The 27,993-nt window shown below is 40.1% G+C and overlaps 1 protein-coding gene across 1 annotated transcript; it reads left to right on the top strand.

Moving 5' to 3' along the window:
- Positions 1-1,047: 1,047 nt before the first annotated feature.
- LOC117372562 (gonadotropin-releasing hormone II receptor-like) lies at positions 1,048-26,904 on the top strand. Its single transcript, XM_033968382.1, has 4 exons — positions 1,048-1,566; positions 22,656-22,845; positions 23,662-23,670; positions 26,450-26,904. Exons 1-4 carry the CDS (start codon positions 1,048-1,050, stop codon positions 26,902-26,904), a joined length of 1,173 nt encoding a protein of 390 aa, XP_033824273.1.
- The last annotated feature ends 1,089 nt before the right edge of the window (positions 26,905-27,993 follow it).

The raw sequence follows: 27,993 nt of genomic DNA, 5'->3' as shown, positions 1-27,993 counted from the left end.
TGCTGTTCTTCTAAAAATTTGCACTGTGGCCTAAACAATCCAAAATGTGTTGTCCACAGATGAGGACGCCAGGTCTCAGGAGGTTAAATACAGTTAAAAGTTCTCATGTTGTGTCTTATTTGCATATTTGAACACTGATTTCCATATTTTAATATTCATTTGGGTGGGTAAAAGAGACTGAGTTCATTAGAATTTGGGGTTTCATATTATACTGAAATGGTTGGATTGAACTGCAGTACTTTTGGCACAGCATGGTTTAATGGTGCCACTATATCACAATTACTGCAATGCGACCAAGTCGATTGTAATCAGATGACTTGCCTATTAATGTGACATAATGCACTTCAGAGGGACCAGGCTGGAGTTGTTTGTGATGAACAAATGTGTGAGAGCATGTGCACGCGCATACATTACATGGCAATTACTATGTCCGCTTAAAAGTCACTACACAAGCGCGAATTGGACATAATAAACAGGAGGGGGACCACCTGTGACGGCAGAGCGGGGGAGGAGAGCAGAGTGGGGAGGGAGAGCCGAGGTGTCGCTTGTGCCATCTCTATCACCTCTGCCGCCCAGAGAGAAGAGTACAGTGACTGCGCTGCGTAACGGAGCGGATACTGATGGTGCGTGCCTGCTGTCAGCGGAGACACTAATCACCGGTAAGATTCTCCTCGTTTTTGTCTGTTTGCAAACCCTGTCCTAGTTTGAAGCTTCAACAGTTATTACTTTTACGTCTTGCTTGCATTGTTAGAGTTGTATACACATGTTTTAAGCTCATGATACGTGTCATAGTTGGCGCTTGAATGCTTTTTTTCTGTTTTGGAAAGTAAATCGCCCAAAATGGCTTACTTATTAACAAATAAAAAGTTGTATGCCATTTTAATTAAAAATGTAACAGAGCCATTGCAGCTGATAGACCGTAAAAGCTGCGGATGAGTTCCAAGGACATTTACGCACCACGTCTACCGCTAAAACGTCTGTCTTTTTCTTCTTTTCAGGGCACAGATATGGTTCAACAGCAGTTAGCTTTCCAGTGAGATCTCCAGCATGTTCCACCAGCTCACAGATCCTGCGGCGAACGGGAGCTGCGCGGGGCTCGGGGGGTCCGCGTGCAACAGGAGCGTGACCGGAGACGCGCTCCAGCTCCCAACCTTCTCCACGGCGGCCAAAGCGCGGGTCATCATCACTTTCGCCCTGTGCGCCGTGTCCGCGGTGTGCAACCTGCTGGTCCTGTGGGCGGCTAATAACGGGAGTAAGCCCAAGTCCCACGTGCGGATCCTGATCATGAACCTCACCGTGGCGGACCTGCTCGTGACCTTTGTCGTGATGCCGTTGGACGCAGTTTGGAACATCACCGTTCAGTGGCAAGCCGGGGACTTCGCGTGCCGGCTGCTCATGTTTTTGAAGCTCGTGGCCATGTACTCGTGCGCTTTCGTCACGGTGGTCATCAGTCTGGACCGGCAGTCTGCCATCCTCAACCCCCTGGGCATCAGCGAGGCCAAGCGGAAGAGCAAAATCATGTTGACCGTGGCGTGGACGATGAGCGTGGTGCTGTCTCTCCCGCAGGTGAGGCGCAGGGGCTTTTACGTACACAGTCTGGGGAGAGCTGTGCGTTGGAGCAGTTGGATGTGTGAGAGCATGGTGGGGAGGGCTATAATTAGACCTGATGGGAATTGGAGTGAATACCATGAGTTCATAACGTCTTATCGTTTATTTTGAAATGCATTAGTCTAGTCTAGTCAAAAACAAAAAATGTGACATGCTCAAGTAAGAGTAATTGCAAAAGTAACTGACCAGACCTGAGATATGATTTATAATTTAAAACTAATGTGACTGAAATACAAGACATTCAATTTTTTTCTTTACAAAATCTGGTATTTTCAAAGGACAGACACAAAAATAAGAAAAACTGAACCATATCTGAAAAAACAGTGCAAGAAGTACATTCAGATGATTTAAAGGAAACATGAACTTAGTTGTGACTATTATGAACTTAGATGTAGAACGTATTTTAACAGTGTTTATTCATTATTAGTTTGTTTAAAGTTGTATTTTGAGTGATTCATGTATGATTGAGTAATTATGTGTTGCTGCATTTGGGATTATTGCTAAACATCTTTTACAATCTTTTGCGATGAAAACATTTCAAGTAAAATCCGTTGCTTGTAGGTGAGGTGATTTTAGCACTGTAGTGTTGAACAGGAAGTCAATGGACCTGTTTCTGTTATTAAGTCATTTTAGATCAATATTGGAGTTTAGAAGTAAACTGTATTAACCGCTACCACATAACATATTTAGATCACCATGTTACCTTTTATTGTTTTGACAGTAACTCAGTTGGAGAGTGGTAGATCTGAAGGTTAGTGGTTTGATTCCCGCTCTCAACATAAACATCATTGGTAGAGCGGTCAGATCCTCTTTGGTCCTGCATTGTCACTCCCCCTGAATCCTGCTAATGAAACTACTGCACGTCACATCAGGTTTGTCAAGTTGCTGTGTAAACTACAACAGTCAAATTAAGTAGCCTACACCCACTGGGGGTGTGTGTGTATGTACAGTGGTCCCTCTCTACATCGCGGTTGGACCCATCGCGGTCTCACTGTTTCGCGGATTTTTCCAGTGCAGTTCTCCACGCTTTTTTGCAATGTCTGAATGCGCATTGTGCTCTGCGTCCAGACTGCAGACCACCGTCAATCGATCTCCTCCGTGCCGCGTCTCCCACACAGCACAGAATGTGTTCAGCCAAATTTACATAAATGTTCGATCGACACTACATCGGAGCGGCTCCAGGACGAAGAGGCAAGGTCAGAGCATCTGTGAAATACATGAGTCACTATTCATTAATTAAAAAAGAGAGAAATGTGAGAAAATGTTACTGCCTGTCTGAGAAAAGTGTATAAAGTGTGTGAGGGGTTTTACAGCCTTAAAACATATATAATAATTGACTACTGACTACTTCGCGGATTTTGCCTATTGCGGGTTATTTTTAGAATGTAACCCCCACGATGAACGAGGAACCACTATATATAAATACACATAAATATATAAATACACAATCTGTTTGAAATGACGAGGTCTGTAGTTCAATTCCCGAACATTGTGGAACCCTGCCATTCAAAACTTTTTGCCAGCTACAAGATTGTATATTTGCTGGTTTGGCAACATCACTCTGTGTTCTGATCAATCTGTGCTCTGTGCAAGTGGAGACGTCACACACTTTGCCAAGTTTGTATCATTGTTTTCTAATGCAGCAACAAGGATGCAAGGTGACTGACCAGCAACGTATGTGTTACAAACCATTACTAGGAATGAAAAGAAATGACACACAAGATGGGTAATTGACAAGTGGCACTTTTAATTACAAGTAAATGTAAGGGAATACAAGCAAGGAAGAGTGTTACATCTGATAATACATTTAATAAGTATACAATAAAACTAAATGACAGCAAAAGGAGTCTCAAGGAGTACCAAGCTAAATCTAAATACACTACAAATGCCAAGCCAATTAGGCAGTAGTGTCTGAGTTAAGTATGCTGCACTTTTGTCATAGGCAGCACTAGCAGATGGAGACTGCGGATTGGCAGCGATGCACCAACCACTGGACAGGGAACTGGAGCCAACCCAGGGGAACGTGGAAATGGTCCACCACTCAGGAGAGAGGATCACCACCATCATTTCTGCTTACATGAAACAAAGACACATGGATAATCAGACACCAGGGGAACACAGGCCCAGACCAGGCACTGTAACAGTATGAAAACACTATGGAGGTGGCCGTACATTCCACTGTCCAGTCGAGTTGACGCAGTCAGGTGCCCTGCGTATGCGCTAATCCACAAGCATTTGTTATTAGGCTGGTGCTAAATAGTCTGGTCCAAAGGTATGGTTATTAATTAAAAGGAAGTTTAGTGACATCATTATAAAAAGTACACTATGTAACATTTCTGATGGAGGGTCAGTCACCACCAGAGATGTTAGTGTGGAATGTTCCATAGAATTAAACTGATCTCTATTGAATTCAATTACAGAGGTTTCTGTTACTTAAAATATACACAGAACACGGGCATCTCACACAGAACACGAGCATCTCACACTATTGATTTCTTGTAACGCTGCAGTTCTTGATCTGTCTCCCTTTGTGTGGGGGGTGGATGGCTGTTTTACTTAGTTTGAGTGTGTAGCACTTCTACATCACCTCTGTGTGTCATGTCTTCTGCTTTAGTCTATTGACTGCACCACTCTTATGACAGACATTAGTTATTCATCCATTCCACACATGGTGAAGCTACTTCCTCTGTGTGTCCTCTGTGTGCCCTCTGTGTGTCCTCTGTGTGCCCTCTGTCTTCTGTCTGTCCTCTCTGTGTGTCCTCTGTGTGCCCTTGGTGTGTCCTCTGTGTGCTCTCAGTCTTCGGTCTGTCCTCTCTGTCCTCTTGTTGCTCCTGATCAGTCCATATCAGCATAAAGTAAATAACACATTTGATCTGACATGTCCTTTTTTTTTTTATAACTAGTAAAACAGACATAGCGTGATCACAAACTATAGAAACCCAGAGTGTTACATTACCCACAGCATTCAGTTGCACCTTAGCCACAAAGCCAATCAAGGCTAGCAATTATAACGGCTAATCTGCAACCAGGGAACATATTTGGAAATCCAGGTGGACAACCAAAGAGCCCATTCAAGAGCGTGGTTATTGGAGGTCCTACTTCTATTGCTGCCCACACCATTAGTTTTGTTTGGAGTGGGTGTTTAGGACAGCTTTCAATCAAACCTGTTGCTAACACTAGCAAGAGCGGCCTCGGCAAAAAAACAGGCATCTGATTGTTATGTTATTAATGTGCATGTCTTCATTTATCAACAAAATAGCTAAATAAAAACCAAAGATCATATTGAGCGGGTTAATACAAACATTTTAAGGTCAGAATGATCAGCCAGAAAGCAGCAGTTACAGAGAGAAAACGGGTTTTTCAACATAAGTCAATTAAAACGAGACCTCAAAGGAACCACTTCACTTCCTATTTGGAACATGGCAGCTAACAGATTAGCTATGTCCATTTATTTATACCAGGGATGTCCAAACTATGGCCTGAGGTCTGTGGCCCCCTGCTGCAAATACATTTCAATATGCAACCCTCAGTGAAAAAAGTTTGGACAGCCCTGGTATATACAGTCTATGAGCAGAATAGTACAATATTAGATTTACTGAGGCACGGGAGAAGGCCCCTCTCGACTCAAGTTCAAATGTGACCCGACACCATGTTGGGACATTAAGTAGCCCACTGCTCTCTAATTACTTTGTTCTCCAATTTTATATTCTTAATCAGTGATATGCGAATCATGATTCTGCAGCATTGTGTAGTAATTTTGGTACAAATGAAAAAAAAATTAAATCATCTACTCACCAGCATGATCTGCAAGTCTCCATCAGAGGTGCCAGCAGCTGCATGGCTCTTTGTTGTGATGACATCTACAGCAATGTCAAATCCCACAGGGCACCATCATTTTCTAAAGCAGAAGTCAGCAGTCTTGTTTTTTTATTAAATCGTTTTAGATGAATATTGCAATTCACAATGTGCAAATTATAATATAATGATCCAAGGGTGTCCTACATTTTAAGTAAATAGCAGACACGAGCACAGTATCTTCTTTAACAAATAAGGTAGTGTTTGTTTCTGTTGAGAGAACATCATCATTCATGCTGAAGCAGATGAGGTTCTTGTCTTCTCAGATTTGTAGCTCTGACCCAGCTTTAAGATAACCCGGTACAGATAACCCGGCACAGGTAGAGCTACAGTTTGAAGCAGTTCCAGCCGGACCAAAGCAGTCTACTATATCAGTGCTAATTTACATAACATTTGCATATTATATCAGTTCTGATAGATTGCCATAATAACATATACATATAATCATTGGGATAATCCCAAGATATTTTCATTTTAGTCAATATCACCCAACCATCTTTTTTTCTTTTGTTTTCTTTTCACAACAAAGTTATGCCAAGACCCAGTTACCTGTTCCAAAGTCTAACCCTCACCATAACCTGATGATAACATGAGGTCTTAAATAAACATTTGCTAGCAAAGTGTCTGTGTGGAATAACTGATATATAAAAAGAATCATATTATTAGAACATAAATCTCAACTCTAACCACAATTGCAATGCTTCCCAAAAAATAGCAATTAGATACTTTTATCCAAACTGTTCAGCCCTATTTTGTAACATCCCTGACATTTAACCCCAACACTAACCTTAGTCATTACAGGCTTGTGCCCAGTCTCATAATATGGTCAAACGTAGGGTCTCTGGCATAACCAGTGTCCCTGTATTTGGCCCAGAACTAATCCAGGTCTACATCAGGACTCAACTAGGACAAACTTAATCTTATCCACCATCTATCTCTTTTTTTGGCAATTAAAGAGCTGTTCCCAGTGTATTGTGTTTTTTTCATTATCACCAGGATCAGGATACTGCAAAACGTAGGTTAGAATACTCTTTTAAAAGTACTCTCCATGGCTCACCCACTCTGGCCTTTGAATGTTGTCAAAGGACTTAGAAACTCATTGCAGTGAATAATCAGGTTGCCCGGAATTCATAAGGCAAGTGAGAAATAACCACTGCAAACTGTTTAAAATGATTTTTTCACGTTTTCAAGTTTTTTAATACAGTAAAAATCAGGGACAGTGCCTTTAAAACAAGGAGCTCCTTTTCTCCATGAAAACCACATGAAGAGCGTTCAGTGAGCGTTAACATGCTACATGTAACTATTTACAGCTGCAGTAAGTCGTGTTTCTCACATTTAGCTTGGCAGGTAACACGTCGGTAGCTTTGTTCTCAACGTGAATTACTTGAGACATATTGTGTCTTATTCTTGCTTGGACACTTTAGCCTTGGTATTTAACTTTTCATAATATCAAATAATAAATGACCTCTGATAGGTACATAATTCTGCCCTGATGTCACTGTGATTTTATGAGACTAAAAAGTTTAAATTAAAACATGTCTGAAACGGTTGTAGATGTCATCCATGCAGGTGCAAGTTAGATAGAGATCTCTCTGGGCCCTATTCAAACCTTTCTCTCAAGCCTCACCCATGGTCCTGCATGACAATTGACCACAAGTAGATGAGTGCACTCTGGTCACTGCTTCGTGGGCGTGTGAGTCCAGGTGCAATCATTAGGCACAGAGTACAAATGGAGTGAAGAACAGCACAAAAGCTGGCTGTACATGTCTGTTCAACTGAAGCCTTCTTTCTTCACTAAAGAACGTTAGTGTATCACAGATTTGTTTTTAAGAAACAGTAATAATAAAATACCAGTTACAATCATCGTGGAATTTAAATTTTTGGTTTCATTATGGGTCTTCTTGACTGATATTAGTATATGTTCTTCGGTACAAACATTTTCAGTTAAGACAAATTTAATGTTACGCTTCATAACATAACACACACCCTGTTTCCTTTTATTGTTTTGAAAATGCTATATTCACCAAAAACAACATATTACCGTGTTTCACAAGTTTCACTTTCATTTCTGACTCTGACTCCCCTCTCCTTTTACACCCAACGCTGAGTCACTCCCCCTTCAGAGCACTATTACAAAGCATCCCACTAATGACACTACGGCACATCACATCAGGTTTGAGAAGTTGTATTGTTTTGTACCAGGCTTTTGTATAATTATGGAAAATTGATGGGTGACGTAGGCTCACGAGGCTAGCTGTAAGCAGAGTTCGAACAGTGCCTGGGAGAGATTCGCTAGATTACTAAAACATGCATGGATTGTACCTAAAACCACTTCCGGCATGTTTTTGAAGACCATAACAGAAAGCTCCAAAAAATCTATTTGACCATGATGAGGCCCATCGATCTTACACAAACATGTGCTCTCCAAGTCATAAAATGTTGTCCTTGTATTGCCAGTTATAACTAGGCAGGTCTTGTATTTAGCAGACTTTCCAGAACACATCTCTAAATTCACTACTTGCAATAGGCGTCATTGACATTGTGTTAACATAAGCATTGCTGCGGTGTAAATGCAGACAGCTGGCACATGAATACATAATACTTCATGAGACTCCTTGAACTATTGAATCTACTGGTGCATTATCTCATGAGCTTTTTACTCATAATTTCACAAATAATGGGCGTATTGTTCAAAAATAAAAACGTTTTAAAAGCCTGCGTGATGTAGAACCTATTAATGGATTCCAAATTGTTCTCAGAGGCATTGGTTTTTTGGGTTATTTGCAGGTAATTATCAGGCGTATTCAAGGATAAGCACTCATTAGTTGTATTGCTTACAGCGTTGAAAGGAGGGACAGTGAGAGAAAAGGGCAGCACAGCGGCTCAGACCTTTACAAATGTATTCTGAAATGCATGGGGTTTTAGTTTAAGAACACATATCATGCTAAATTGACTTTTTTTTGGAGCTTTAACCATTGAATTGTGTTGTTCTTCACATCATTCACGCTGGTCACGCTCAAGTCTTTGCCTCTGTTCGAAATGATCTGTGATTGTTATGTCATAGATAGAAGCCCCGCGCAGTTTTCAAGTCCATAAATTGGTCAGATAAGAGTATAATGAGCACTGACGCTGTGGAATGATATATGTTTTTTAATCAGGCATTATTTGAAGTTCTAAATCATGAAATTCCAAAGTAAAGGTGCGTAAATGCCAATAATAATGCAAACAAGGCATAATATTTGTTCTCTTAGGAGTTTCAGTTACAATTCATATTTTTTTTACTGTAACATTAATAACTTAATTCATTTAAAATCCTGCAGCCAATTTTTTCCCATGTCTTTGAACGAGAATTTGTCTTGCCCCAGTGCAGATATATTGTGTAAGCAGTTCTTGCACCGTGTTACCTTTTGTTGGTTTGAAAATGCTGTATTTGGAGGAAAAAAACTGATGTTTAATTAGTTTCAGTTTTGTTTTTGACCCGCTGAGACCCCCTATCCTTGCTCCCCACACGAAGTCACTCCCCACAACACAATCATCGTGTATCCTGCTAATGACACTGACATCACATCAGGTTTGTGAAGTTGTAGTGTATTATTGAATGGGAGCATGGGTGGGAGTCTTGTACTACTAAAATTAAGTGTAAAAATCAGGGACAGTGCCTTTGCTGCCCCTTCAGAATGCCTTCATAACACATCCCGCTAAAGAAACTGAACATCATATCAGGTTTGTGAAGTTGTAGTGTCTTGTTTTGTACTCTAAGCGTGGATGATGTAGGCTTGTGGGTTGAGTCTTGTACAGGCTTGTAAGAGAGATCGCAAGATTACTCAAACACGCATGGATGACTTAAAACCTCTTCCGACATGTTTTTGATGAGGGAACAACATTATGAACGTTTGAAAGCTACAAAAAAAGGTGATTTTGCATAGTACCCTCTCTTTAAGCACTGCTGCCACACAAAAGCTTTCAGTTAGATAATTCATTTGAGAAATTCTATAGTTCACAAAAATGACCTTGGCACAGCTTTGAGCAATGTATCAATCACATGAGCCAGAGACGAAGAGCAAACAAAGGTTTTCCCATGGCGCTTATAGCTCACCTCGACACACATGCTTTAACAGCCTGTTCTGCCTCTTTCTCACACTCAGACTTATTTCGATTCTCTGATAAATCGTGTCAACAGAAAACGGAGTCCACCCTTAGTGAAGATCTATCAACTGCAAAGAAGACAAATCCCTCATTATGTATTGATTAGAAGAGCAATCTTAAGAGGAAACTTGGATGGGCAAAGGGGGCAGATACATGGTCAGATAATAGACATGTTTAATAGTTTTTGCCATGCCCACTATTTAAAGTTGCTGCCTATAAGCACTACGCCAGCTGTATTTCACCCTTTGTGTATGGGGCTGTTTTGCTTTGACAACACTAGAGGGCACATCCCTCTAGTGTTGTGATGTACATGTGATCAATGTGAAGCGATGTGTGCTCTGGGGACATGCTTCTGCTGCCTGTCACTCAAGTCCCACAATAGAACGACCTATCTGTCAAATAGACACAGCTGACTTTAGAAAAGGCCTCAACTCCCTATTTTATGTCAAGAATCCATCAAACTCATCTGGCACTATTGAATGGTTGTCAGAGGAAATACATGGAGGAAAACGGTGTGCTTATGCCAGTAAAGGGCAAAGGTTTATGTAGCAGCAGTGGGCTTGGGCAAAATTCTACAGGTTAGGTTACTCATTTCTCTAAAATGTAGTAAGATTTTGTCGTTTGTCTTTAGTTGGACACTTTTGGTGAAGTTTATAATTTGACTTCCTGGTTCGACATGGACAGCAAATGTGACATACGCAGAGGTAATTCCATGACAGTGACCTAACAACAGTACAGTAAACTGGGGGTACGTCCAACTTCCACCGAGGGCCGCGTACTAAAAATTATATTTGATAGGAGCCATGTGTTGGTGGGCTGAGCACAGGGGACAACTTTCCGTTGACCGTATTTCTACAGGAAAGATTTGCGCATAGAAGAAATCGGTGCATGGCTATGTATCACAGCAGCTTTAAAGAGGGAATATTTTACTTCTATGGGGAATTAATTGCTAACACATACCATATTTAGTTCACCATGTTGCCTTTTAGTGTTTTGAAACTTTTAATTTACCAAAAACAATGTATTAACATGTTTTATAAGTTTCAGTTTCTTTTTATAATGCTCTGAGTCACTCCCTCTTCAAAGCGCTATCACATTTCAATTCATTCATTTCATTGCATCAGGTTTGTGGAGCTGTGGTGTATTGTTTTGATTCATGTTTTTGTATATTTATGGAGAATTGTCATGTGGGAGCATGGATGACGTTGGCTTGTGGGCGGAGCATTGGACAAATCTTACGGCGAACCATATGCTTGGAATATGGCACAAGAGAGATCTCTAAAATACTTAAACATTTTGCATAATACCTGTCTATAAAGTAAGTGTCTGTACGTTTAAGCTAACACCTCAACCAGTAAACTTGAGGTAAAATGTGCATTTGTTCTGGGTGCCACAATGTTTTACCCCATGTCTTAGCCGCAGCGTGGGGCATAGGACTTTTGATACATATGCCACAAAAAGGACATAAAAAGTAGTAGTTTTAGGGCATGATGGATATCAATTTATGTATGACTATACTGAACTTTAATTATACATGGATGGACCACATTTGAACTCAGCGGGAACCATGCATAGTTCTTCATAAAGCAGCGAGGGTGGTGCCACTGTAGATAATAAGGGGGCTTAACAGTGATTACATTTTGAATAGATGGTTATTAGGTAACTACTGTAATATATTTAACTTACTTTATGAACACAGTTGAGCTCAGTAGGGGCAGAGATGTTGTGTTTTTGAGCGCATGATGGCTGGCAGTCAGGAGTGAAATCGGTTTGTTCTTGTTCAGCTTCAGATTCATTGTTCAGGAAATTCTGGGCAGAGGAAACTTTGCTTTGTCCAGGCTGTGATAGAAGTCAGACAGACAAACTCCTTTGATGCAGAGATACTATCAGACACACCTCTGTCCTTTTGGCATTTTGATCAGCCTGTGCAAAGGTCTCTTTTTCCTCAGACAGTGCAGGTTTGTGTGAAGCATAGACGTTTTTGCAGCTTCAGACGCATACACTTATGAAACTACATTGGTCTTTGCCTTGGAGGTTTGTATTTAATACAAAAGCGATCCTATTATGTAAAACTGACTTTTAAGAGATTTTAACCATGTTATAGTTGTTTCCTCTCACCATTTCTTCGCCCAAAGTTGTACTTGTGAGTGAAATGTGCACGTTTGAGCAATCTTTAATCCTTATTTTCAATCGTTTCAGTCGTTTTGGATGAGTATTGAAATTTAAAATTAGCAAATTATAACATAATGATCCACAGGTGTCATAGATTATAATTATACAGCAGATACAATCACACTAGGTGGTTTATAAAATGGGACAATTAGCTCATGAAGAGGCCGGCCTTTCTCTTTAAGGAAGTTGTTGAATTCTGCTTGGAGGGATTAGACGGCACAACCAGCACACTTCAGAGTGGTAAAGAAGATCTCCATGATTGAAAGTGAAACAGTCCACATGCTCATAGGATGCTGACTTGAGATTTTTGGGGAATGGTACAATGCGTTTGTACAGTCTTACCACCATTCTCTTGCACTTTGGCGCACACCATGGAGGTCTCTCCTTTGCGGTCACAGGTCACTGCTGGAGCTCCAGTCCGGTCGGTGTTAGTGAACAGAGAGAAGCAGCGTCTAACTTGTGCAATTTGGAGGGTTCAATTTACCCAAAACTTCTTTTCAAATGGCCTCCGTCGCCTGGTGTTTACTCCCCCCGCCACGCTGACTGACTGGACTGACTTGACTGACTTCAGAATATCAAGCACAACTGGACCAGTAAAAGGTTTCCATCCAGTGTTCAGTGACCAACAATGGAAGAATGGCAGCTATTCCAGCAGCACTATCCAAGGCTCATCGGCTCCACGTCCAGCAGCAGTTCATGTGGCAGTTCGGAGTACAGTGGAGAGGTCGTCCCCCACTATCCAGGTCTCCCAAAGCAGGACTCGGGTCATTGGTGGCTTTTTCCTTGGGAAGCAGCCAGGGACAACAGCCCATCCAACTACCTTTGTCTTTTTTTTTTTTAAATATTGTCTTTAGTATAGGCTGCATTTTGGGTAACTTCATGTTTTTTTCTTGACTGGCCAAATGTTGAAAAAAAAGGAATTTAAAAGAAAAGTATTGTGATGTTAATAAAGTAGACTTTTGCAGCCTGAAAAAAAAAACTCCAAATAGCTCAAATAGCTTCCTCAAACAAGTCTCGACTTTGGAATCAAACAAAAGTATTAATAGGCAATATCAAAATGCAAATTAACAGTTTCAGGAGTAATACTGGACCATAACCATATCACAAATGCCATATCAAACATGTCAAGTGCCAATGCCAAGTGTTAGTATAGTGGGCGTGGCAGTGTTTAGACCCTCAATCTCCTCATATTATATTGTTCTTTGATTTGCCCTTGAGCTAAGGAGTGCGAATATGTATATAATATGACACATTTACAAAAACAAATTGAACTGTTTCAGATTACATTAAAAAGCGGATAATAGCTGCAAATAGGTTGTTCTTCAGTCCAATATAGAAAAGCATGATGTGATCGTTTAGTCAAATTTACAACACCACAATTAATTGATAAAGCTGTATGTTTAAAACAGTAAAAAGACAAGTACTTTGTTACACAGAAATGATGCCTAATGTGCGATGTTACAGCTGTCAATGTCTAGAATAGAATAAGGAGTAGGTGTATATAAGTTTACTACTCTCTTTGAGCACAAATGCAATATTGTATCATATATGTATTGCAAAATGTGCATGTTGCTCAGTTAAACTAAACTGAACTATATGTTTTTCTAGGTTAAGTTCAATTCATTAGACAACTATGGTTCCAGCTAAGCCTATGAGGTAACATAATAAGTTGAGAGTTTGGCCTAGTTTTCCCTAGTTGGACACTTTTGATGAATTTTACTTCCTGGTTCGACATGGGCAGTAAATGTGACATATGCAGAGGTAATTCCATGACAGTTACCTAGCAACAGTACAGTAAAATGGGGGTATGTCCAAACTTTTTCCACTGAGGGCCATGTACTAAATGTGATATTTGATGGGAGCCAGGTCAAAAAATACCAACCGGAGTGAAAACAGAACTATAGAAATGAATTAAATGAATGAATGAAACAAGGATGTAGTCATAGTCACGCAGTGTCTGGAGACGGCACTGTGGGTATGACGTATATGTGAGGGGGTGGGCTTGGATCATGCCATTGTTCTTCTAGGTTAAGTCTTCAATATATTAGGCTACTATGTTTCCAGCTAAGCCTATGACCTTTATGTCTACTTACTGTTCAGGACATATACATTGACAAGCTTTAACAAGATTTTCTCATGAATTAACCGTCTGAGAAATTCTCACTGTGTAACAAACAAAAACAGGATAAAACTGATCGCCTAGTATATCTAAAAAACATGTGCTTGTCTTTCAGAATGACATTTGAGAACACCTTTACACCTGTTTTAGCTTTACACCTTGTAACTTATTGTGAAAAACATGAGATTGTGTTTTATTTCATATTCTTTGAAGTAAACTTGCATATTCAACACATCCAGAGCTTTTAAGTGTTATATATAATACCAGCCTTAGAAAAAACGGGGACATTAGGGCACAATGAACAATGAGTACACCTTGCGCTCCCATGTTCATTTCACTCAGTCAGAAAATGCACAATGAAAATCCTATGGCAGCACTTGGAGGCAGCCTGGTGTTTACAGAAATCACAATCTGTCATTTAAAAAGCTTGAACAATACATAATTTAGGGCTCTTGGGGGGAATCGACATAATGTGTATAGACGAAATGGATAGTGTAAATAATGCACATAGTATCACGTACATACTTGATACTATGTGCATTATTTACACTATCTAATGTTCTTTAGAGAAGCTGGCTAGTCTCCAAAGGAATTTAAAGGAGAGTTTGTGCTTTTTATGGTACATAGTGACTACAACAAATGTTTATTTTACATTTTATTTGATGGTAAACAAAGAAGAAAAATAGGACAGCTGATTTCCTATTCAGAACTTCAGAAATGGCTCTCTGCTGCTCGCCTCACGACAGTGAGCAGCAGATTTTCATTGATAAGTGCTTTATTTTTAAAAAAGCTGAACTGTACATGTGATCCAGACTGCAGAAATTCATAGAGGTGAACCTCTCTACCCCTGTCCGTTGCTACAACTCGATCATTTGGCGTCAATGTTACCCAGAGTTACGCCAAATACTCCTTCACATAAGCTACAAATGAATCAATGTGTATTTCATGATATTTACTCACCAGTAACATGTAAAAAAAGAGCTTTAGTGATCACTAGATGTTTACCAGATGCACATAAGTGCAGAACTCTTCATTGAAATTTGAAGGATAGTCATTAGTTCAGATGCCACTTCTACACACTAATTATAATCTAAAATAATACACCAAACACACTCAGCAATGAAAACCTAAATGTGGTCGATGGGTTAGTACCAGCTGACACCCTCTTGACAATCAGTTATTTTTTGGCTAATAGGAAAATATAGAGGGGGCTCCAGTGTTCTGACAGCTCCCAGACTATCTGAGTTGCTATAGGTGGATGATGAATCAAATGCTGCATTTACTAATTATATGTCTATGATTCAGATTATATTTTTGACCATACGCAATAGTAGGTACAGAACAGTGGGCCGGGGTAGGCGGTAGAGGGTAGGGGGTAGTGGTAGAGGGTAGGGGCTGTGTGAAGTGTTCCTCTATGAAAATAATGAGGTTCACAAGATGGAGCCCTGTGACTGATCCAGCTCATTTACATCCACTGCATTCAGAAGACACAGCTGTTAAAGGGACAGATCATGCTCAAATTTATATTTTTTGATAGCCATGAGTTCATTACATGTTTAAACATGTTTGTATGATTCTTTGAGCTCTCAAAATTCACTATTTAAATTTCCCCAAAATAGACAGACAAAAGAATTAGGAGTGGATTATATCAGTGGGAAAAAAACACAAAAAAAAACACAAATGTCACGCTAAACACAGGAGCAAGTCTCAACTGACAACACATAACAGACCTAACCCAAAAACATACTTTCATTTAACGCTTATAAGACCTGTGAGTCGTGTTGTCATGATTCTCAAATTTCAAACATGATTTGGATACAAAGGAATAGTCTCGATACTCACCACCAATTTCAATATCAAAAATGAAAATAAAAAGCACTATTTCTTTAGACAATAGACTGTGATTTTCACCAGTAAAGAATAATACTTTCTTTTAGGCGAGGCACATTTATTTGGATAGCGCAATTTGTACACAAAGTATTTCAAAGTGTTTTATAGAATAAGAAGTGCTCGGAGTGTGAGTTGGTTCATATGGCACTAACATGTGGGAGATGTACTTTAGTGCTCGGCCATGGAGAGACTTATACACAAGCAGAGCTGCTTTAAAGTCTATTCTCTGAGCCACAGGAGCCAGTGCACAGACCCATGTGAGACTCATGTGAACCTCTTTCTTGTTTCTGATTGGATAATCAGCCAAAAACAAAACACCAAATTATAACATAAATAAATGGGACATCATCCACTTTTTGGTAACTAAGAATAAGTCAGCATTGCAATTTTTGTCACTAAAAGCTATATTTGATTTGAACATGTTTACCTCGTATCTGGGGACACAGATAAGTCAAGTTTATGAAATTTAAACTCAAGTCTGTGAAATTTCAGTTGTGGAAGAGTTTCTTTGCTTTGCTGTTACTGAGAAGAAGAACAGGTGCATAAGATAAGATAATGAGACCAACCACAAAAGACTGATTTTACAGGAGGAGGCTGCAGATCACTATTCCCCACTTCGTCTTTTACACACCAGTTTTGCCTCCATGTCCAGTAAGTCTCCAGACCATGGAGGAGGTCCCAGGCAGCAGGCACATGTTCCAACGGAGAGGGGCTCTAGAGGGTCCAAACCCAGGAGGTCTTAAAAATGTGAAAAACAGAACTAGTTCATTTTAAACAGTTTGCAGTGGCCCAAAGTTATTAATAATTATTCACCGTGATGAGCTAATTATTCTTAAGCACTTTTCACAACATTCACAGGCAAGAGTGAAATTTTGCTTTCACCGTAAGGCAACAACTCTGATGCTATCCGAGCACTTCCTGTTTGTCATGTAACAAAATAAAGATGCAGACAGTACACAGCAGACTTATTTTGACCTCAAGAACAGCTTATACAGTTTATATATGTAATACTGGGGCAAGAAACATTTTGCTTTAAGCCTTTTATCACACATTTTTTTAACTTCACCTCTGAAATGTTGCCGAGGATTGTGGGTAATTACATGTTATTTACTGGAGAGTTGTAGTGGTTAAGACAGACCCCTGGAGAGGCTTGGGGCCTGTAATGCGGTGCTAGCCACTTTAACAAGAACACAATTAGCTTCTTAATTAACGGAGCTGCACACAGGGAATCTAGGGCTCCTTAGGGCACTGCCACAGTTTGTCTGCCGCACTCTCATTGGCGATTTGCACACTGTATTTACGGACAGATTTCTTCTTTTTTCCCAACATGAGGCTGTAGGTGGTGTGTCAGTCACAGCTTTGTTTACTCTCCTTCAGTGATACAAATTTATACACTATCATTCATGGTTCTTCTTTATTTACATTGTAGATTCCCACTGAAGGTATTGAAACTATGGAGGAATGCATAAACTTAAAATAATTCCAAACTCTGATCACACTCCTGCAGTTTTGGTGTTTGTTGACCCTGAGAAGGCACCACTGTGAAGTGAAAACCATTTTAGGAGAATTCATCGTGGAACTCAGTGAGAGACGGCCAAGAGTTTGCAGCACTGTCGACAAACCAAAGGACTCCTACTTTGAGGATTTAAATATAAAACATAAAACATACATGCACCTAAAGGATTATTAGGAACACCTGTTCAATTTCTCCTTAATGCAATTATCTAATCAACCAATCACATGGCAGTTGCTTCAATGCATTTAGGGGTGTGGTCCTGGTCAAGACAATCTCCTGAACTCCAAACTGAATGTCAGAATGGGAAAGAAAGGTGATTTAAGCAATTTTGAGCGTGGCATGGTTGTTGGTGCCAGACGGGCCGGTCTGAGTATTTCACAATCTGCTCAGTTACTGGGATTTTCACGCACAACCATTTCTAGGGTTTACATAGAATGGTGTGAAAAGGGAAAAACATCCAGTATGTGGCAGTCCTGTGGGTGAAAATGCCTTGTTGATGCTAGAGGTCAGAGGAGAATGGGCCGAGTGATTCAAGCTGATAGAAGAGCAACGTTGACTGAAATAACCACTCGTTACAACCGAGGAATGCAGCAAAGCATTTGTGAAGCCACAACATGCACAACCTTGAGGCGGATGGACTACAACAGCAGAAGACCCCACCGGGTACCACTCATCTCCACTACAAATAGGAAAAAGAGGCTAAAATTTGCACGAGCTCACCAAAATTGGACAGTTGAAGACTGGAAAAATGTTGCCTGGTCTGATGAGTCTCGATTTCTGTTGAGACATTCAAATGGTAGAGTCAGAATTTGGCGTAAACAGAATGAGAACATGGATCCATCATGCCTTGTTACCACTGTGCAGGCTGGTGGTGGTGGTGTAATGGTGTGGGGGATGTTTTCTTGGCACACTTTAGGTCCCTTAGTGCCAATTGGGCATCGTTTAAATGCCACGGGCTACCTGAACATTGTTTCTGACCATGTCCATCCCTTCATGACCACCATGTACCCATCCTCTGATGGCTACTTCCAGCAGGATAATGCACCATGTCATAAAGCTCCAATCATTTCAAATTGGTTTCTTGAACATAACAATGAGTTCACTGTACTACAATGGCCCCCACAGTCACCAGATCTCAACCCGCTGGAGCATCTTTGGGATGTGGTGGAACGGGAGCTTCGTGCCCTGGATGTGCATCCCACAAATCTCCATCAACTGCGAGATGCTCCTATCAATATGGGCCAACATTTGTAAAGAATGAATCAGCACCTTGTTGAATCAATGCCACGTAGAATTAAGGCAGTTCTGAAGGCGAAAGGGGGTCAAACACCGTATTAGTATGGTGTTCCTAATAATCCTTCAGGTGAGTGTATTTAGCTAAGTTATTTAACATTCTTTCTTTGCCACATAATTCCATATATCTTGCATTATATATCTGATGTCTTCTGCTTGTACACAAAATGTGAAAAGTAGTAAACAAAACATAGTGAAAGCCAAAAGTAAAATCTGTCAACTGGATAAAAAAATTGTAGGAATGAAGACGTTTTGTTGCTCATCCAAGCCATCAGTTCTGATTCAGATTGCTGGTGGACACTGCCTTATATCTGTCTGAAGGGGGGAGCTAACTACACTGAAACTGAAAACAGCTATTGTTTACAGTTTCTCTAGACTAGTTTTAATGTGCACTGTGCCTGAGTCATAATTAGCATATTCATTCACCTTTAATGGATGCTTCCACACCTATTGGCACCCTGGCTATCTCTGTTGTTTACTTTGTTTCCTTTGTTTGCTTTGGGTCTGAGGATGGAGTTATGGATGGGAGACAGATGATGTCTAAGCAAATATTGCCTCTTTAATTCCCTCTCAAACCATTTATTTTCTCTGACTAAGAGAAAAGAAATAAACAAAACAAAACAAAACAAATACATTGAATGAGATGGTGTGTCCAAATTTATGACTGGTAGTGTACATATGTCGGCAGAGGAGAGCCCAATCTTTGAGCCCGCACACACCACCTGTAAAATTGCATGATACTGTTGCGAATGTTTGCTCACATGATGTGCCTGGGGAAATAAGAGTGCAGCCAAAATCAATAAGTCCATCCATATTTGTTCTTGATTACCATGAGCGTTTGGGCCTTGACTTGTCCAGTGGCATGTTCAGATGTATGGGTTTGAAAAGTCAATACAGTTTCACATTTTCTCAAACTGATGATGCAAGGCCACTTTTTATTGTCTGATAATAAAGAAGTGCAGTTAGGAGTGGTGAAAAAACTCAATGTGCCATCATCATTGTGAATCTTCACTGCTGCGATCTAGTCATTAACCTGATATCTATTTAATCTGTCCACATGATGCACTGTAGATAATCATAGCTATAGTCACTTACTGTACAAATACTATAATGTACTGAGGTCACTTTAACTGCTGTTTATCCCGTTCATGTGCTGCATTACACATAGTAATAGTCAGAGCCTCTCACTGTACAGAACAGTGCTGTAGCCTTTTATTTTTTTGTTGTATTTGTTGTATTTGTTTTTGTTGTATTTAAGTCTCTTTTCTAATATGTATTTATGTATTAAGTATTTCTATTCCCATTCCCATTTCTATTCTCTTGCTGTTCTTAAACTGTGCATTGCAACACTGGAACTTCCCCACCGTAGGACAAATAAAGGTCTTCTTATCGCATCATCAGTGAATAAGTAGGATGCTTGGAATGCATAAGGTAAAAATTAAAATTTAAAATTAACTCGTTCAGTTTTTCTTGTTTTTAAGTAAAAATCTGGTACAGCACCTTTAAGGACATAGCTTGGCTGGGTAACATTATCTAAAATGTCTCATAAGAAAATGCTTCATATTTGATGAAAAGGAGTACAGGCTTCCTCAACAAACTGAACAACTTCAGGAGCTTTGGGCACTAAACAGCACTCCTGTTAAGAAAGCTGTTTTCCAAGAGGATGATGATAATGCACTTTCTCTTTCCTCTGAAGATGTGTGGTGAACCCTGAGGAAGCCAACACACGGAAGCCCTTGGTCCAGACAACATTCCTGGGAGGGTGTTCAGGGAATGTGCAGATGAACTGACTTGTGTTCTAACATTTTAACATATTGCTGCAACTATCACTCTAGTGTCAAAAAAACTCAAATCAAGTTACTCAATTACTATCGGCCAGTTGCACAAACTCCTGTCACAATGAACATTCTGAAAGACTAAAGCACCATATGAAGTCCAAACTCCCACATATGTGTGACCCATTCCAGTTTACCTAGAGGCCAGATTGCTCAGTTGAGGACATCATCACTTCCACTCTACACCTGAGCCTCACACACCATGAGGAGAGAAACACTGATATGCTGTTCCTGGACTTAATTTCACTTCTCAATACCATCGCCCCACAGCATCTGGTGGACAAACTGGGAGCCTTAGGCACTTCTTTGTGTGCTGGATTACCTCATAAACCAACCACAGCCAGTGAGGTTGCCAAAAACATCTCCAGTGTCATCTCTCTGAGCATGGGCTCTCCTCAGGGCTGTGTCCCGAGCCCACTACCGGTGACACTGATAACTCACACAAACCACATTGTGAAGTTTGCGGACAACACAACAGTAGTGGGCCGCATTAGGAATGATAACGACCAACAGGAGAGGAGATGGAGCAGTTGATGAGTTGGGGCAGTGACATCCTGATCCTGAACATCATCAAAAAAAAGGTCATCGTCTGACATCATTGCCCATCTACTCCCGCCCATCCTGACATTATTCTACAGGAGCACTATAGAAAGCATCCTCACTTACTGCATTTCTGTATGGGGCGGAGGCTGCACTGCTTCTGACTGGAAGAATGTGAGGACAGTGGTGAGGACCACAAAAAAAAAATCATTGTGACCACCCTCCCTTCAGGACATTGCACAGAAGTGCTGTTTGTCCCAGGGAAGGTTTGTTACTATTGTGCTGTGTTTGCAAACATGACCTTTATTTTTATGATTATTGCAGTAACAAAAGTGCTGAGTGTCTGCAAAGCCTGTGTCTTCTGGAGGTCAGTGATGCTGCTTGGAGATTTTCTGTCCTATTGCAGTCATTACTTTCTGGAAATGCAGGTTCACAAACAAGATGGTGTTTCTTCTCTTTACAATGTTTACTGTAGCTGTTCTTGTCATTTTTTAGCACATCCTCCATCTAAAAAGTTGGTGTAGAACTAGGGATCTCTCTGGCTTTGTAGTGGTCACAGGTCTTCTCTCTCTGCTCCATTTGCCTCTAGTGTTTTGTTTTGTTTTCTTCTTGTGTTGGTGTTGTCAGAATTTATGGGTCGGGTTCAGCATTAGACATGAAGAAGGAGCCCTGCCAAGTGATCTTTGCCTCAAACAGACAACAGATGAATGATACTAATAAAATGATTGAAACACCCAAAAATGGATTATATAATCCCTGTTAATCCATCATACAATTCAAAAATATAGAAGAGCTATTCACATGTTACTTGAGGTTACTTCAAATGTATAATCTAGTCCTTATTTTATTGTTCAGCTTAAGAATGATCTAAATCAATACCATACCATGTTTGGTATTGTAACTATATCACATTTACATTTTACCTCTTTGTATCATTCTATGGAGGTTTTTTCCATTTATACTGAAGACAAAACTAATGAACACACATAAAAAATATATAATCTATTGTCAGTCAAAGAAAATTCAAATGGTTTAATGTTAGATTGGGAATGTTTTGGCAGGACTGGAGCTGGCTACATGACAAAAACATTATACTTTCTTAGTTGGTCAGATGCACCTCAAGTCATTTTTCAGTGCATCGACCACTACTGCAGAGAGAAATGCCACATCAAAAAAATCAAAGGCCAAGAACAATACAAATAGTGCGTAATATTTGTTCTTTAAAACACAGCTATGTGGCAAAATGGACTTTTTAGAGCTTTTAGCTGTGTTATAATTGTTTACCCTTCTCAAAGTTGTATTTAGTGATTCATGTATGTTTGAGTATTCTTTATTCTCCTGTATGCTCTGATCCACCTGTTTCCACCACCACCGGTATATAACGCCCACTGTAATGTACTCACTTCGTTCTCCAATTTTATTTTCTTAATTGGTGATGTGCATAGGATTCAGCAGCATTGCGTAGTCATTTTTGTACAATTGGAAAAAAATGTGCTGTTTACTAGCGTGTTGTGCTCTATTCATTGGAGGCAGCGACAGCTGCACGGCTCTTTGTCGCTGTGACTTTTATGGCCACTTTAGCTCCAATTATCCAGCATTATTGTCACAGAGAGCTGATCATGCTTTATTTTTATTGTCCAATGTACTGACGGTGTTTTTGCGTGGTTGTGTTGTGTTTCAGATGTTTATCTTCCACGCCGTGACCATTACTGTGCCGGAGCGCTTCACCCAGTGCACCACCCACGGGAGCTTTGTGTGGCGCTGGCAGGAGACACTCTACAACCTGTTCACCTTCGCTTGCCTCTTCCTCCTGCCCCTCATCATCATGATCTGCTGCTACACCCGCATCCTGGCCCAGATCTCCAGCCGCAGTAACTCTACCTCTGCCTCCATCTCACCTGTTTGTGTCCCATGTCACCACTTACCAGACAAACCAATCGACATGTACGGGGCCCGTTTTCTGTTTTGCACTTGTTAGTGTTCTCATGATACAAGATTTTCAAACTTGATTTAGACATTGAGGAGTAGACCTGATACACAATACTGATTCTGATACCACGATGATAATTTAAAACACTCTTTATCAATAGAATGTGATTTTCAACATTCAGTCGTAATACTTCCCTCAGTCGTTGTTGTTGTTCTGATACAGCTCAAGATCATTCTAAAACTATTGAGGAAAGTTTCTTTTCTGTCCTGTGAATGTAACTTTTTTGATGTGATACCTGCTCAAATGAGTATGTAGTTTTAATATTAGTTATAGCATCGATTAGTGTCTGATTTTCGATACTTTTGACAACCCTAGTAGCTGTGTAGTTGTGCGTCTTGGGAGTTAAGTAGTGCAAGTACTTCTGTCCGAGAACTTCTCAGATATTGCTTGTATTTACGATGTTCATTTAATAATACCATGCCTCAATTTATAGAGCACATTTTATAAAATCACTTAGACCTCATATTAAGCTAGCATTAATAGTTTGACGAATCTATTCCCATACTATGCAGCTTAAATTGTGATTGTGATTAATTGCATGGTCCTTGTGCAAACACTGACTCATTTTTAAGTGCTCCATGAAGGTTAAAAAGCAATAAAAGTAATATTAATCAATGCAACTTCAGCAGTCTTCATTAGAATTACAAGAATCTGGCACAAGACTTAAAAAAAAGTTAGGTTTCTCCTGCTTTCACAGTCACTCACAGTTGTTTCTGAAGCTGCTGCTCGATGAATAAATGTTGAAGTGCAGTGTCTTTCTCCCTCGCAGACAGTGGATCATATGTATTGATCTGCACCACTACAGTCATTGCAGAGGAGAGGCTGTGTAGGCGCTAATGCTGATGTTAATAATGGAAACTGCATTATATTACAGTATTTATATTGCCTTGAGACACACGATCCTTTACACATACTTTTTCAAAATCTTCAGCTTTATTTCTTTGTCATTTTTTCTATGCCATTTATTTTCTTCATTAGTTCTTTCCATTTTGAATTAAGTAATAATTTAGAGTTAAAAAAAAGAAGTTAAATAATGGTCATTTGTATTATTAAAAACAACTGGCTTCTTTTATTTCTATGAAGGTTGGGTGGAATTATTAGATTAGATAAAACAAGGTTCCATGTGTTTAAAATGTAATGTTGCTGGTGTAGAATGACTGTAACAATCTGGCCACTGTCCGAGGCCTCATGGGTGTGATGCTGCGTTCATGTTCTGAGATGAGATGTGGGCGTTGTGACTTGTTTGCTTTTATCTGCTTTTATCTCAAAAAGTCTGGATTTTGGTATAATCAATGATTAAATCACTGAGTCCGTTTATTAACAACATTCAGTTAGATTTCTTGTTGTTAGCCTTAATGTTGCATTTCTAGTTGTTAAAATTGGTGTTGGGTCTTTCCTGTGGAAATCTGTTGCTCTGATATGGACAACTAATAGTAAACCCCTGCATGTAGTAATGTTTAGTCAAGATAAACTGACAAATCAGCTGATTTTGGTCTGTCTCCTTTTCTGACTTGTAGTGCTCATGTGCATTTTTCATCTTGGAAAATGTTCTCGAGTTCCCAAAGCCCACATGAACGGCGTATTAGTTTGAGATTTTAATGCAGCTCAGTTGTTTACCCATTGCTATAGTGACCCCACCGAATGTGATTAAAATCTTGCCGAATTACTTACACATACATACACATGAAAAATTTGCATGTGATCTCTCAATTAGTGTGGCATATTTCTACTGTCAAAGTGAACTCATTAACACATGTGATTACTGAACAAATGATGCAAATAAATGGGAAAAGGTAATCTGACTTTTCACTCTGCATTTCACCACACTTCTACAGAACAAAGAGAGATGTTGGACTGTATAATGTCATTCCAGTAGCTTGCACATGCTAATCTATGACCTAATGACACCAGCAAGACCGTAAAAACAGGCCCTGCACCAAGAAAGCAGTTGTCTAGTCACATATGTTGTAGAATAAATTGTAGTAACCGACAGTTGAAGAGAAGACGCATGAGGCAGGAGTTCTAACAAAGGAGAAGTTTATTTACCATCAATACATGACTCAGAACCCAGAGACATGAATCCTCAAGGCATTGTGATATTGTTGTTCATTCTAGTCTAGCCCAGTCCAGTCTGGCTATGCTTCCACTGTAGGGAGTATTATACCTCTGATGATGTAAGCCAAGATAACAAGGACTGAGCTGGCTGTGTGCCCTGAGTACAGCACAGAAGTGGAATTTCTCTTCACGTACATTTAGCTAACATGGGACCACACAGATTTTATATGGAAAAACGGGGCTCGTAATAGTTGGGCAATTTTATCATTTCATTTAGGCTTGTATGAGTTACAGGCAATCAGGCATTTAGGCAAAGATTGATTAATTTCCAACTTTGCCTGGTCATTTTAGGCATTCTATAAAATGCCTAGGGATTTTTGCATAATAGAGAATTCCTGGCATAGTACAGCCCGCCATTTCATGGAATGGGATAAGCCAGGATACAGGTGCAGCACTGCAACCCAAAGGGAGTTAGTTTGACTTGGTGGAAACAAGGTTGGTGGAAAAATAGGCATTAGTTTAGGCACGGCAACAATTAAAAAAATAAAATACACACTCATTTGATATTTGTTTTCCAAATGGGAAATCCAAAAACTTTAACATTATAATAATTTATATGATTTATTTTACAATTCATGGCAGTTTATTTATTAGTTTATTCAGCAACACATTTAAATTCACTTTTTATCATTATTATTATGGATGTTGTTGTTATTTTTAGTGTTGTTATTATTATTCACAATCCATAAATGTTGTAACAATAAATACATTTATTGTGGTGGACAATTTAAAGTATTCCTTTATGGAATATCATTCCACACCCTCAAATCTATAACATTCTTGCTGCTAGAGATGTGGAGTTTATTAGGTCCCACTGTCTCCTGATCACCCCACTGTCTCCTGATCATGTCCCTGTCTCCAGATCATCTCCACTGTCTTCTGGGTGTTAAGCTCCACATTGTTACTATTGCACCATGTCACCAGGAGACGCTGAAGCCTAATAAACCTGGGTTACTCAAACATGTGTGAATGAAACAAATCACAACTCAACAACATGGCTTAATACCCACAAGAGTATTAGCGATGCACTTTGCTGTAATGCTTTTATCTTGATGGACTAATACTGAAGTTAATAACGGTGAGTACCAGTAAGTTGAACGCACATTGAATACAATAGTTCACTTTTACCTAGCTATGCTGTAGCTTTGACGCTTACATCAGAAACAAACATAATCACAAGACTACATTTTTCTGTAATACAGGATCTGCATAGGATATGCAAATTTGCATGCATAATTTTAGACAGCAATAATTATTACATTTTTGTGAAGAGCATTAGTCTGTCCTGTGCATCCTCATGCATCTCAGTCTTCCATTTCACAATGTTCCACTCGGTCCCTGTTGTGACTCCTCATTCTTCTATATTACAGTGCTGTCCCGCGACGTGCACCTGCGCCGCTCACATAACAACATCCCACGGGCGCGCATGAGGACGCTGAAGATGAGCATCGTTATCGTCAGCTCCTTCATCGTGTGCTGGACGCCCTACTACCTGCTGGGCCTGTGGTACTGGCTCTACCCTGAGGACATGGAGGAGACGGTCTCACACTCCCTCACCCACATGCTCTTCATCTTCGGCCTGTTCAACGCCTGCCTGGACCCCATCACGTATGGCCTGTTCACCGTGCGCCTGCGCCAGGGCCTGAGCCGCTGCTGCCTGGGTACCCACAGCCGCTCCGAGGCAGAGAACCACACCTGCTTTGTGCACATGACGCGGCTGTCCTCGCACAAGAGGACTTCCCCCAGCATGCACTCTGATGCAGTGGAAAGGAGCGACAGTCTCCACAGTGCACGCACATCCATCATGCCGATAAGCAGGATATGAGGGAAGGGTCCTGATGAATGTGACAGGGAGACTGCAGCACTTAACAGCACAGTAATAGTGTGGTGACATGATTCAAATGGCTTGGATATAGTTAAAGGAGACCTATTATGCAAAATCTACTTTTTTGAGATTTTAACTGTTATAATTGTTTCCCTCTCATTTGCCTCCTCGAAATTTGTATTTAGAGTGATTCATACGTTTCAGTGATCTTTATACTCCTGTATTCAGAAGTTTTCACCTCCACCAATACACGCCCACTGTTCTGTACTTATTTCGTTCTCCAATTGTATTTTCTTAACTGATTGCCAGTTAAGATTCAGCTGTTTTTGAGTTATCAGTTGGCACCGTGATCTGCAGCTATGCACAGGAGTAGCCGACAGCATGGCTTTGTTCAGCACATTAGATCAGCAGCAATGGCTACAGTCCGTCCACTGCAGAGGAGCATGATCTTTTTGGTTATATGTATGATAGCCATTTTTATTAGCAAATATAGCTGCACAGTTTCAGTGAAAATTTTAAATTACTAAACACCCTTGAAAGTCTTGTAGCTCCCATTTGCGTCTACTCTGTTTTTTGACCTGCTGTAGAGTGGACCAAGAGGGGTCTGACAGGTTTTGAGCTCTGCACAAACATAGTGACTAAGACAAGCAAGAAGTTATTTTGCCATTGTTGGTCTTTTGTTTCCTATTACCAGACTTTTTCTGTGCTGTAAAGTGTGTCCGAAATGGATGCAGTGGTGTTTTAAAGGTACACTATGTTATTTTTCTGGTGAAGGGTGCTTTATGAAGATGTTTCTGCTGTGCCTGTTCCACCATATAGCATTCAACATATTTATCTCACATTTGACTTGTAACTTGCGCTGGAGGAGTCCCCTGGTGGCAACACATGCACGGCAGACAATCCACCAGAAAGTTACACAGTGCACCTTTAATAGTCCTCTAAGTGTCACTGGAGATCTTGGACTATCCTTTAAAATATTATGTCAATACAGTATTATGTTCATGCTGGACACTTACCTCGTTCAACTTGTGTGCAGCAAACTTAAATTGTTCATATACATTTGAACTTTTGAACATTGTTTTCTGCAAT

This window comes from Periophthalmus magnuspinnatus, chromosome 6, assembly GCF_009829125.3.
Source record: "Periophthalmus magnuspinnatus isolate fPerMag1 chromosome 6, fPerMag1.2.pri, whole genome shotgun sequence".
In the NCBI taxonomy this organism is placed as follows: Eukaryota; Metazoa; Chordata; class Actinopteri; order Gobiiformes; family Gobiidae; genus Periophthalmus; species Periophthalmus magnuspinnatus.
Note: the sequence above shows the minus strand (reverse complement) of the source record. Positions and strands in the feature narration are given on the sequence as shown.